We start from the raw sequence: 13,732 nt of genomic DNA, 5'->3' as shown, positions 1-13,732 counted from the left end.
TGTAGCATGCTGCGGTAGGCAGCCTCTGATATAGCATAGATGTGAGGGGGTCAGGGGTTAGAGGTCAGGGGTTAGGGTTACCTTGTAGCATTCTGCGGTAGGCAGCCTCTGATATAGCATAGATGTGAGGGGGTCAGGGGTTAGAGGTTAAGGGTCAGGGGTTAGAGGTCAGGGGTTAGGGTTACGTTGTAGCATGCTGCGGTAGGCAGCCTCTGATATAGCATAGATGTGAGGGGGTCAGGGGTTAGAGGTCAGGGGTTAGGGTTACCTTGTAGCATGCTGCGGTAGGCAGCCTCTGATATAGCGTAGATGTGAGGGGGCATCTCATGGCGTTTCTTCCCTCGGTACATCTCCACTATAGACTCTGTGTAGATGGGCAGGTTCTTATAGGGGTTGATCACCACACAGAACAGACCCGAGTATGTCTGCAAACACACACACACACACACACACACCCAGGTTAGATATACATAAAGTTCAATGATAACTAAAATACCATGCTTAATCTCAATATCAGTAGGACCCATTAACCTACAGTATGAGTACATTTTTACATTTTACATTTTAGTCATTTAGCAGACGCTCTTATCCAGAGCGACTTACAGTTAGTGAGTGCATACATTTTCATACTGCCCCCCCGTGGGAAACAAACCCACAACCCTGGCGTTGCAAGCGCCATGCTCTACCAACTGAGCTACAGCTATTATTTGTTGTATTACTTGTGAGGCACAGCTGAGTGAGCTTTTTTTTTTACTGGACTGTTGGCCTGCATCTGATGGTCAGTCTGAGGGGAGGGAGGGAGCAGTGGATTCTGACAGGTCTCCCCTACCCACCCACTGTGGATTCTGACAGGTCTCCCCTACCCACCCACTGTGGATTCTGACTGGTCGCTCCCCTACCCACCCACTGTGGATTCTGACAGGTCTCCCCTACCCACCCACTGTGGATTCTGACAGGTCTCCCCTACCCACCCACTGTGGATTCTGACAGGTCTCCCCTACCCACCCACTGTGGATTCTGACAGGTCGCTCCCCTACCCACCCACTGTGGATTCTGACAGGTCTCCCCTACCCACCCACTGTGGATTCTGACAGGTCTCCCCTACCCACCCACTGTGGATTCTGACAGGTCTCCCCTACCCACCCACTGTGGATTCTGACAGGTCTCCCCTACCCACCCACTGTGGATTCTGACTGGTCGCTCCCCTACCCACCCACTGTGGATTCTGACTGGTCGCTCCCCTACCCACCCACTGTGGATTCTGACAGGTCTCCCCTACCCACCCACTGTGGATTCTGACTGGTCGCTCCCCCTACCCACCCACTGTGGATTCTGACAGGTCTCCCCTACCCACCCACTGTGGATTCTGACAGGTCTCCCCTACCCACCCACTGTGGATTCTGACAGGTCTCCCCTACCCACCCACTGTGGATTCTGACAGGTCGCTCCCCTACCCACCCACTGTGGATTCTGACAGGTCTCCCCTACCCACCCACTGTGGATTCTGACAGGTCTCCCCTACCCACCCACTGTGGATTCTGACAGGTCTCCCCTACCCACCCACTGTGGATTCTGACAGGTCTCCCCTACCCACCCACTGTGGATTCTGACTGGTCGCTCCCCTACCCACCCACTGTGGATTCTGACTGGTCGCTCCCCTACCCACCCACTGTGGATTCTGACAGGTCTCCCCTACCCACCCACTGTGGATTCTGACTGGTCGCTCCCCTACCCACCCACTGTGGATTCTGACTGGTCGCTCCCCTACCCACCCACTGTGGATTCTGACAGGTCGCTCCCCTACCCACCCACTGTGGATTCTGACAGGTCGCTCCCCTACCCACCCACTGTGGATTCTGACAGGTCTCCCCTACCCACCCACTGTGGATTCTGACAGGTCGCTCCCCTACCCACCCACTGTGGATTCTGACAGGTCTCCCCTACCCACCCACTGTGGATTCTGACTGGTCGCCCCTACCCACCCACTGTGGATTCTGACTGGTCGCTCCCCTACCCACCCACTGTGGATTCTGACAGGTCTCCCCTACCCACCCACTGTGGATTCTGACTGGTCTCCCCTACCCACCCACTGTGGATTCTGACTGGTCTCCCCTACCCACCCACTGTGGATTCTGACTGGTCTCCCCTACCCACCCACTGTGGATTCTGACTGGTCGCCCCTACCCACCCACTGTGGATTCTGACTGGTCGCCACTACCCACCCACTGTGGATTCTGACTGGTCGCCCCTACCCACCCACTGTGGATTCTGACTGGTCGCCCCTACCCACCCACTGTGGATTCTGACTGGTCGCCCCTACCCACCCACTGTGGATTCTGACTGGTCGCCCCTACCCACCCACTGTGGATTCTGACTGGTCGCCCCTACCCACCCACTGTGGATTCTGACTGGTCGCCCCTACCCACCCACCTCCACTCACACCCTTCCCTGATAATCCACACATAGTGTGTGTGTGTGTGTGTGTGTGTGTGTGTGTGTGTGGTGGATCAACACTATGTTTCTCTCTTTCTCTTTCTATCTCTCTCATCCCTCCCTTGGTTGATAGTGATGAAACAGGAGATGCAGCTCTCCTTTCTCCTCCGTCCTTCTCTCTCTTATATAAACTACTGTGATGTAACACAACCCCTCCTCTTATGTCAGTTACACTGATGTCACAGTACTCTCTACAGAGTACACCCCACACCCCACCCCCCATCCACACACACACACACAGTCTTGTACAACTAACCTCGTGGGGGCACACAATTCAGTCCCAATCCTATTTTCCCTAACCCCTAACCCTAAACCTAACCCTGACCCGTACCCGTACCTTAACCTTAACCCGAAAACCTTAACCCTAACCCTAGCTCCTAACGCTAAACCTAATTCTAACCCTAACACTATTTCTAACCTTAACCCTAAACCCCATAGAAATAGCATTTTACCTTGTGGGGACCAACAAAATGTCCACAGTTGGTCAAATGTTTGTTTGTTTACTATTCTTGTGGGGACTTCTGGTCACACACACACACACACACACACACACACACACACACACACACACACACACACACACACACACGTGACGTGTTTATCTTGTGCTTATATATACTGGACATACAAACACCAGTTTTGACTTTCACTTCTCCCTTGTATTACATTTACATTACATTTTAGTCATTTAGCAGACGCTCTTATCCAGAGCGACTTACAGTTAGTGAGTGCATACATATTTTTTTTTAGTTTTCATACTGCCCCCCCGTGGGAATCGAACCCACAACCCTGGCGTTGCAAACGCCATGCTCTACCAACTGAGCTACATCCCTGCCAGCCATTCCCTCCCCTACCCTGGACGACGCTTGGCCAATTGTGCGCCGCCCTTTGGGTCTCCCGGTCGCGGCCGGCTACGACAGAGCCTGGATGCTGTGCAAGTTTGAGTTTACGTATTATTGTGGCCTGTGTGTGTGTGTGTGTCTGCATGAGCGTGTGTATGTGTGTGGGTGTGTACTGTACACTCACGTATATCAAGCCAGAGTAGTATCTCTCTCTGAGGTTGTGTAGGACGGAGGCTTCATTGAGACAGGTGAGGTCAGCCATGTCCTCCACCTTACTGAACCTGGGAGGATTCATCCTCTGGACCTCCTCTCTGGACAGGGTCAGCTTCCTCTGGCTGTCTGTTAGCTCCACCTCCACCTCATCCCCACGCTCCTCACGGATACTGGCAGACTGGAGGGGGGGAGAGAGGATAGGGGAGAGAGAGAGAGCGGGTAGAAGGGGGGAGATAGAGAGAGAGGATAGGGGGAGCGATAGAGGCAGGGGACAGAGAGAGAGAGGCGGGGAAGAGAGAGAGAGAGAGGGTATTGGAAGGGACAGCGAGAGGTTAGTTAGATACTAGATCCAGGAAACATCCACCAACAGCACAAGACATGATAAGCCATAACACATGGTAATAACACATGGTAATAACACATGGTAATAACACATGGTAATAACACATGGTAATAACACATGATAATAACACATTGTAATAACACATGATAATAACACATGATAATAACACATGGTAATAACACATGATAATAACACATGGTAATAACACATGATATTAAGACATGGTAATAACACATGATAATAAGACATGGTAATAACACATGATAATAAGACATGATAATAACACATGGTAATAACACATGATAATAACACATGATAATAATACATGGTATTAACACATGGTAATAACACATGATAATAATACATGGTATTAACACATGGTAATAACACATGATAATAATACATGGTATTAACACATGGTATAGGGATTCATCACATGACAAGAGGAGGTGGGATTTATTTCCAGTGTGAAGCAATAAGCATCACTGGTGTCCACATACACACACGTGACATAGAACAGTGCATACATTGATAGTTGTGGAGATGGCTAGACTGAGGAGGGGCGAACAGAAATAGATGCAGAGGAAGAGGGAGAGAGGAAGAGGGAGAGAGGAAGAGGGAGAGAGGAAGAGGGAGAGAGTTAATGACCCTTGTCATAGTACAGCTCTTATGACCGGGGGGGACAGGAAGTGGTGAACTCTGAACTGGTCAGGTCACAAGATTCTACCCTGCTCTGCTCCATTCCGCTCGGTTCACCATTTACTTCTGCCTGGCACACACACCCGCATTCTCAGAATACGACCAACCACACACTAAAATATGAATGTAGAATGACGTCTGGCGTGTGTGACTGTGACTGTGTGTGTGTGTGTGTGTGTGTGTGTCTGTTACTGCGACCTCTTTAACATTAGGAGGCTGAAGGAGTGTATTGTTCTATTCATAGAGCTCCATATCAGAACAGCAGAGACACAGAGAGAGATACCCTGTATAGACATACTATACAGTAGAGCACCCATTGGAACCCTGTCACATTGTAGAACACAAAGAGCCTTGGAACACAGTATGCACTGGGACACAGCAGAACAGACGTAAGAAGAGAGCGATCAGGGTGAAGGATAGAGCTGGAAGTGTTCTACAAGTAAGAAGAGAGCGATCAAGGTGAAGGATAGAGCTGGAAGTGTTCTACAAGTGATGCCACTTCTCATAGAAAGACAAGCTTTAGAATGCAACATGTAGAGCTGAGTGAAGTAGATCAGAGTGCGGTGCGGTTCCAACAGAGAGAGATAGAGCCCTGTGACTAAAGCAATGTGAGAGAGGAGAACTAGAAGCCCTAGTGCACTGCAGCACTGAGAATAGAAGGAGAATAGAATAGAGTTGGAAGGGGTACAGAGAAGCATAGGAAGACAAGGAAGTTGTACCAACACTGTGAAATAGCATCTTAGAGAATGCTAGATCAATGCGTTACCATTCCATTGTCTTGAGAAACCCACTATTTTCTTTTCCATACCTGCCCTACACACCTGTCAAACAGGCACACACCTGTCAAACAGGCACACACCTGCCCTACACACCTGTCAAACAGGCACACACCTGTCAAACAGGCACACACCTGCCCTACACACCTGTCAAACAGGCACACACCTGTCAAACAGGCACACACCTGCCCTACACACCTGTCAAACAGGCACACACCTGTCAAACAGGCACACACCTGCCCTACACACCTGTCAAACGGGCACACACCTGTCAAACAGGCACACACCTGCCCTACACACCTGTCAAACAGGCACACACCTGCCCTACACACCTGTCAAACGGGCACACACCTGTCAAACAGGCACACACCTGCCCTACACACCTGTCAAACAGGCACACACCTGGGGCTAATTATTCACCTATACGAGGGCTATCAGAGTGCTGCAGATAGAAATGCAACAAATGGATCATCATAAAGATTATGACATGGTAAAGAATCAACTCAATTGAATGCATGATGTGCTTATCTGCTATGTAGTTGTGAATGTCGTGCTCAACTGCATAGGACTGATGGACCCAGGGAGGCCTGTGTTGTGCCCCATGGTAGGGCAAGGGGTGGGCAACTCAAGTCCTGGAGCGCAGCAGTGCATACAGGTTTTTGTTCCAGCTCAACTCTAACACACCTGATTCAACTAACAATGGCCTATATTGACGACCATGATTAGTTGATTAGTTGAAAAACTGCCCCCTCCCCCTAACCTCACCATTGGCTGCCCTCCACCCTGACCACGCCCATTGGCCCTGCCCAGCACACTCACCTCAAAGCCGTGCTTCTCCGATGGAACCCAGACGAGCCTCTTGGCCGCCCAATCAGCCTGGCTGGAGGCGGAGAATACGTGGCCAGTGGGGGTAGAGGAAGTGGGCGAGCCTGGCACCGCCCCCGTGGACAGGAAGCGGGTGACATCATTGACAACACCGCCCCCTGACGGCCTGGACATGGTGTTGCTGGCAATGAGAGATGGAGAGAGAGAGAGAGAGAGAGATACAGAGAGAGAGAGAGAGAAAGAGAGAGAGAGAGAGAGAGAGAGAGAGAGAGAGAGAGAGAGAGAGAGAGAGAGAGAGAGAGAGAGAGAGAGAGAGATACAGAGAGAGAGAGATACAGATACAGAGAGAGAGAGAGAGAGAGAGAGAGAGAGAGAGAGAGAGAGAGAGAGAGAGAGAGAGAGAGAGAGAGAGAGAGAGAGAGGGAGAGAGAGATAAAGAAAGAGAGAGAGAGAGAAAGAAAGATACAGAGAGAGAGAGAGAGAGAGAGAGAGAGAGAGAAAGATACAGAGAGAAAGAGAGAGAGAGAGAGAAAGAAAGAATGAAAGAAAGAAAGAAAGAAAGAAAGAAAGAAAGAAAGAAAGAAAGAAAGAAAGAAAGAAAGAAAGAAAGAAAGAAAGAAAGAGATGGGGAAGGAGAGAGACAAGAGACAAGAAAAACAAAGACAATGTTAGACATTTTCTCATTCAGTCACATTGTCACATGAGTGTGAGTGAGTGGACTGCATAGTAGATGAAAATCAGAGTGGTGTATTTCACTGATCATGGCATGTGTGTGCCAGTGTGTGGAGGAGGACTGTCTATCTATCAGACAGTGACAGTGATGTGATCCCTCTCAAGAGAGCAGCAGTAGACTAGTAAGTAAACACCACACACACACACACAGAGAAAATGAGAGCAGTAGGACCACACAGCCCAGATACAGTACCGATAGTCAGAGATTACCTAATTGAAAGACAGAGCAAATCAAGGAGGCAGTCAGGGTGGAAGAGAGAGAGATGGATGGAGGGGGAAGGGAGCAGAGGGATACATCAACTGACTCAGTAAAGTGACATGACAGTCAGAGCATAGAGAGAGAAAGGAAGAGGGGGAGAGAGAGCGAGAGAGAGAGCGAGAGAGAGAGAGAGAGGGGGGGGGGGGCAGAGAGAGGGAGAGTGAGAGAGAGGAGAGGAGGTCTACTCCATAGTGGGCTGATATTACTGTATTATCATAGCTATCATAGCAACAGTACTAAGATTAGGTCATACAACGACCACAGAGGACCTTTACAGTCCAGTGCACTCCGCTGGAGTCACGAGTCAACGATTTATAGTAGTCAGACACTGTGGGACAAAGACAGCTCTATATCAACATGTACCTCCAATCCCTGGGTTTAACAATCAAATCATCCATGGTGGGTGTGATTGTAAGAGAAGTGCTGTGTGCATTAGTAGCCATTGAGTAGTGAAGTCACTCTCTATCTCCCTTCAATCAAATGGCTACTACTGCAGAGAGCTCAATCTGCACTGACACAACACAGATGAATAATGGTTCGATCTTTTTACATTCAATCTAGATTCACTGCTGAATTATTATTATTATTATTATTATTATTTTGCTATAGTTCAATTACTACTACTATTACACATATATTACAAAGTAACTACTAGTCTGACAGACTGAAGGAAAGAGTGTATACCACATAGGTGGTGTTTAATACACTTCTTAACTTCAGCTGAATCTGCCATATAGGCTATTTCTCAGAAGTCTCTGAAAACTAGTATGGATTGATTTAGTGATTAGTCTGAGGGTCTCAATCATCTGTTTGCTTATATCTTTATTGGCTCCTAAAGGACACTGATGTTGTCTACCCCAATACATTACTATTCATCATTTGGATTGAAGCCAAAACCCTCTGTACATAAAGTGAGTCTGAGTGTCAACCCGACCCAAAACAGAAGGTATGTTGCTGTCTGTCATCACAGATTGGGTGTCTACTCTTGAGGAATGTCCTCCACCCAGACCACCCTGATTCCTCCCATGCCTTTCTGTCTGTCTGTCCCTCTGTCTCTGGCCTGAGTAGGCCTACACCTGCACTGACACCTACTCCTGTCTGTCTGGCTGTCTGTCTGTCTGTCATACCACATACACACAGCAGATTAGTGTTGGTGTGTCACTCCAAACAGAGAGAGAGAGAGAGAGAGAGAGAGCGAGAGAGAGAGAGAGAGACAGAGAGAGAGAGAGCGAGAGAGAGCGAGAGAGAATACCACCTAACTGGTCAGACTCACTCCAAAAAACACATACTTCTCCTAGTCTCACTGGGGAGACCTGACCAAAAAGCAGCTTCATTACTTATGAGAAAAATGAATGAGAGAAGGAAGATGAAGGATGGCCAGAAATAGTCATCAGATATCCTGAGGCATTCCTTATCATCTGTTTATACATGTCTGTCTGTATTTATCATTATAACAAAAGCTTATAGCACATCTGAACAAGGCTGTCTTTGGTCAGTCCATCACTGACTGATGGACTGACTGACCAGGCAACTGTAGCTCACTCAGCCAGGTGCCTAAAACCTAATAAGACCACTTATTTTTTCCATAGCAACACTAAACTAAGCACACTCCCCAATACACCACCACACTGCAGTATTAAAGACAATACTTGCGGGGTTTGTGCGGAGGTCAATGCGGGGGTGCGGGAGGGATGTGTGTGTGTGTGGCTGTGTGTGTGTGTGTGTGTGTGGCTGTGTGTGTGTGTGTGTGTGTGTGTGTGTGTGTGGGGGGGGGGCGCATGGTAACGCCTTTTCTTTACGCTTAAATTTGAGGAGAAAAGCCAAGTGTTGAGGCAGCGGTGACATTGTGACCCAACCACCGCCTGAAACTGTCACAGGCAGACAGACACACTAGCAAGCTCCCCCGGCCAAAATATTAGTGCGTCCGCTAACGGGAGCTATACGAAAGATTCCCATTCTACAACCTGCAACACCATACCACCCGACAAAGCCATGAAGCCAAACGCCAACCACACCTCGAGCATGATGTATGAATAATGATTAGAGGATTCATTATTGCATTTAACCTAATGATAGACTCAATGGACCACATTATAGAGAGCGCATATCATTTAGCCTTGTAGCTAGCTTTGGGGTGGTCAGTCACTAATGTGGGTTAAATAATAACCTAATAAGAATATTAAGAATATTACTAATAATAATAGGTTAATAATACGAATAGTTTACGGATAAGAAGACCTAATAGCGTTATAATAATAGCCTTATAATAAACCCTTAATAAAGCAACTTATATACAACTGCTTGCATTCTCTTGTCTAACAGCTTACAATATTGTCGGTTTGCTGTGTGATCGTTTTGTACCATTCCTGGGCCTGCATGCTAACCGGAGGGCCAGGCTGCACGCCGCTGGAAGGTCCCCTATCGGGTGTAATTTTCGGTGTTATGCCATCCGCATTTAGACTAACCTAGCTAGGTTAGCAAGTAGCCAACACTAATGAAATATGATACGTCGCCGTGCAGGATATTAGACTATCTACGACTGAATTAGAGTTGGCTATTGGTAACTAAATATCTCACCTTCACAATGTTCTCAGAGACGTGGATAAGTCTAGGGCTCGAAGAAGAATGAAATAAGGCGGTTTCTCCGTTTTTTCCTGACTTATATGAGGTGCGAGGAGTGTACCGCAAATGCGGCTTTTATCATTACACCGCTCTCTCAGTCGAAGCCGCACACACACATTCTACTGATCATAAAACAGACAGACAGAAGGGTGAGGGCAAAGCGCCGGCTTCAGTGCAGCACAAGCGCTTCCTGTCTGTACACCAATAAAAAAAGAACGTCAATTTATGTCCCGCCTTAAGAATAGAGTCTTCGAATGAAAATCTACAACTGCTGTGAATCCCCGCCCATTGAATGAGACGATCCCGTCCCACCCCTTCACTGGCACAGCTGCAGGCGACAACAAATGGGATATCGAGAGATCCCAATTGTCACAAATTCTAACCAATCAGACAAAAGATTGGGCAGGCCCATCAGTCTAACGGACGTGTGGAATGCCCAACTGGAGTAAAGTAGCAGGTGCCAATGCAGTATTCTCGCGGTGGAGTAGGGAGATTTGCGCGCTCTTTGTTGATGAAAGCATCCCCTGTCTGTCACTCGGAGTGGGACGGAATAGTCCCTTGACATTGATCTAAGGTCGGTTTTGGGTTTACTTTAATGGTTAATGTTAGGGTTCGGAGAAAGTACTAAGCTGATCTTAGACCTGTGCATAAGGACTTTCTATTGGAAAAGCCGGGCTACTAAAAGAGGTGACCGCCCCAGATTCCTACTAACAGTTTACGTCTCCGAGTCTTAAGAATCCTGTGTTGATGTCTGGCTGGCGTCTGACCGACCACACCGACAACTGTAATGTAATGGCGGCAGTCTTTTGCAGATATGCAGGCCTATGCACCTTTCCATTGAGCAAATAAATTAGACATGTATTTGTCAATGAGCGAATCTGAGACTCAAGTACAAAATAAACCAGAATCGACTCATATCAATCAATGTGTTTTATTTGCTCTATAGCGCCATTCTTTTTCACATGGAATCGCTTTCTGCCACAAACAGTAGTGAAATTACATTTTTTTGTGATACAGCAGAGAATGATGGGAAACGTATACAGTTGTATCTGGAGAAAAATAAATAAAAGAGCACAGCTAGTAGCAACCCGATTCCACTTGTAACCTACATCCCAACAGACCTTGACCTGAAATATCATAATTTTTCTCTGGAATCTAATAAAGCAACCAACCAGGAAGTCATCAAGTAATCCATCTGGCTATGTTTTTGTTGTGTGGGATGCATAAAAAAAATGACTAACACAGAGGTCAGAGGTCAGAGTGCTGGTGGTCTGGGTTCAAGTTACCCCCCATAGGAAGTGGAGCAGTCGGGACCTACCATTCACCTATAAATAGAACTCGGTAGCCATGGAGACATAGAAAAATAAGGAAAGACATGGAAGTTGAATAAATGTCAATAACACCAACCATAACCGATCAATATGGTTGTAAATCATATAATGGAATCTGCTTCTAAAAAGTGAAATATCCATGTTTCCTGTTCAAAAGGTCAGTGTGTGTGAAGTGCTACTTTCCATATACAGTATGTGACGTCTTAAAATGCCATTTCAATAGCCATTTCAGTGTGCTTTCACAGTGCTTTGTATGTATGTGATATTTGCCTTTGAGTTAATCCATAGTGTCGACTTACTTCTGTGCAAAGATGCAAGTAAAAGTTTCAGAGTCCTTGCAGTAGGTAGACCAATACAACCCTATTGTATCATCTAGCGGTCAAGACAATTGGTCAACACTTTACATTAAGCTATATCATGTAGATTCAGTTGTGCATGGTAACTGCAGGTAAGGTGCATAACCCAATGATTTTGAATTGTAATACTGCAAAAGGAAACTGACTAGATTCTATTTGAAATAATGACTTAGTTATTATGTAATACCACATGGCAGTTTAACTTTATGTAAAGTGTGACTAAATATTGTGGTAGTAACTGCATAGAAGTTAGAACTCCTTATCTCTCAATAACATCAGTATACATATTTAGGAAACCATCACTTTTAGAAGAGTTACACGATTCAACAAAATAGACATGCAATAAAAAAAAACTATTTTGAACATTGCAAATGGTGTGCTAGTTACAGAATAATGGCTTACACTTATTTTTGAAGGCACCACCCAATGCATTAGTCTCCCACATAGATAGTGTGAGACAGACACCAACCAAAGCAGAACCACAGAATTCCGGATTAGTCATCCATTCTAATTCTATGAACAGAACCTTTCTCAGAGAACAGAATGTCACAGAAATTCAATTCCGCCTCAGGTGGTTTGTCAGTGCAGTTGTGAGCCCTCACAGTTTACAGTCAGAACAGGAAGACGTAGGGAGTGGTCAGGGAGGTTTTCCATACAGTGAGGGAAAAAAGTATTTGATCTCCTGCTGATTTTGTACGTTTGCCCACTGACAAAGAAATGATCAGTCTATTATTTTAATGGTAGGTTTATTTGAACAGTGAGAGACAGAATAACAACAAAAAAATCAAGAAAAACGCATGTCTAAAATGTTATAAATTGATTTGCATTTTAATGAGGGAAATAAGTATTTGACCCCCTCTCAATCAGAAAGATTTCTGGCTCCCAGGTGTCTTTTATATAGGTAATGAGCTGAGATTAGGAGCACACTCTTAAAGGGAGTGCTCCTAATCTCAGTTTGTTACCTGTATAAAGAGACCTGTCCACAGAAGCAATCAATCAATCAGATTCCAAACTCTCCACCATGGCCAAGACCAAAGAGCTCTCCAAGGATGTCAGGGACAAGATTGTAGACCTACACAAGGCTGGAATGGGCTACAAGACCATCGCCAAGCAGCTTGGTGAGAAGGTGACAACAGTTGGTGCAATTATTCGCAAATGGAAGAAACACAAAATAACTGTCAATCTCCCTCGGCCTTGGGCTCCATGCAAGATCTCACCTCGTGGAGTTGCAATGATCATGAGAATGGTGAGGAATCAGCCCAGAACTACACGGGATGATCTTGTCAATGATCTCAAGGTAGCTGGGACCATAGTCACCAAGAAAACAATTGGTAACACACTACGCCATGAAGGACTGAAATCCTGCAGCGCCCGCAAGGTCCCCCTGCTCAAGAAAGCACATATACATGCCCGTCTGAAGTTTGCCAATGAACATCTGAATGATTCAGAGGAGAACTGGGTGAAAGTATTGTGGTCAGATGAGACCAAAATGGAGCTCTTTGGCATCAACACAACTCGCCGTGTTTGGAGGATGAGGAATGCTGCCTATGACCCCAAGAACACCATCCCCACCGTCAAACATGGAGGCGGAAACTTTATGCTTTGGGGGTGTTTTTTTACTAAGGGGACAGGACAACTTCACCGCATCAAAGGGACGATGGACAGGGCCATGTACCGTCAAATCTTGGGTGAGAACCTCCTTCCCTCAGCCAGGGCATTGAAAATGGGTCGTGGATGGGTATTCCAGCATGACAATGACCCAAAACACACAGCCAAGGCAACAAAGGAGTGGCTCAAGAAGAAGCACATTAAGGTCCTGGAGTGGCCTAGCCAGTCTCCAGACCTTAATCCCATAGAAAATCTGTGGAGGGAGCTGAAGGTTCGAGTTGCCAAACGTCAGCCTCGAAACCTTAATGACTTGGAGAAGATCTGCAAAGAGGAGTGGGACAAAATCTCTCCTGAGATGTGTGCAACTACAAGAAACGTCTGACCTCTGTGATTGCCAACAAGGGTTTTGCCACCAAGTACTAAGTCATGTTTTGCAAAGGGGTCAAATACTTATTTCCCTCATTAAAATGCAAATCAATTTATAGCATTTTTGACATGCGTTTTTCTGGATTTTTGTTGTTGTTATTCTGTCTCTCACTGTTCAAATAAACCTACCATTAAAATTATAGACTGATCATTTCTTTGTCAGTGGGCAAACGTACAAAATTAGCAGGGGATCAAATACTTTTTTCC

At 46.5% G+C, this 13,732-nt stretch overlaps 1 protein-coding gene across 1 annotated transcript in view; it reads right to left on the bottom strand.

Moving 5' to 3' along the window:
• Positions 1-9,903, bottom strand: part of LOC121543140 (myosin-10-like) — a gene marked incomplete at its 3' end in the record, with an annotated part of 30,154 nt that extends 20,251 nt beyond the window's left edge. Inside the window, exons 1-4 of the mRNA XM_045214059.1 lie at positions 9,760-9,903; positions 6,186-6,372; positions 3,520-3,726; positions 269-425 (exon numbers count right to left, since the gene is read on the bottom strand). Coding sequence (XP_045069994.1) covers positions 269-425; positions 3,520-3,726; positions 6,186-6,365 — 544 coding nt within the window. The remainder of the gene's footprint in view (positions 1-268; positions 426-3,519; positions 3,727-6,185; positions 6,373-9,759) is intronic.
• Between the last annotated feature and the right edge of the window lie 3,829 nt (positions 9,904-13,732).

The sequence above is a fragment of the Coregonus clupeaformis genome, unplaced genomic scaffold (assembly GCF_020615455.1).
Source record: "Coregonus clupeaformis isolate EN_2021a unplaced genomic scaffold, ASM2061545v1 scaf0195, whole genome shotgun sequence".
NCBI lineage: Eukaryota > Metazoa > Chordata > Actinopteri > Salmoniformes > Salmonidae > Coregonus > Coregonus clupeaformis.
This window is presented reverse-complemented; position numbering and strand designations above follow the sequence as displayed.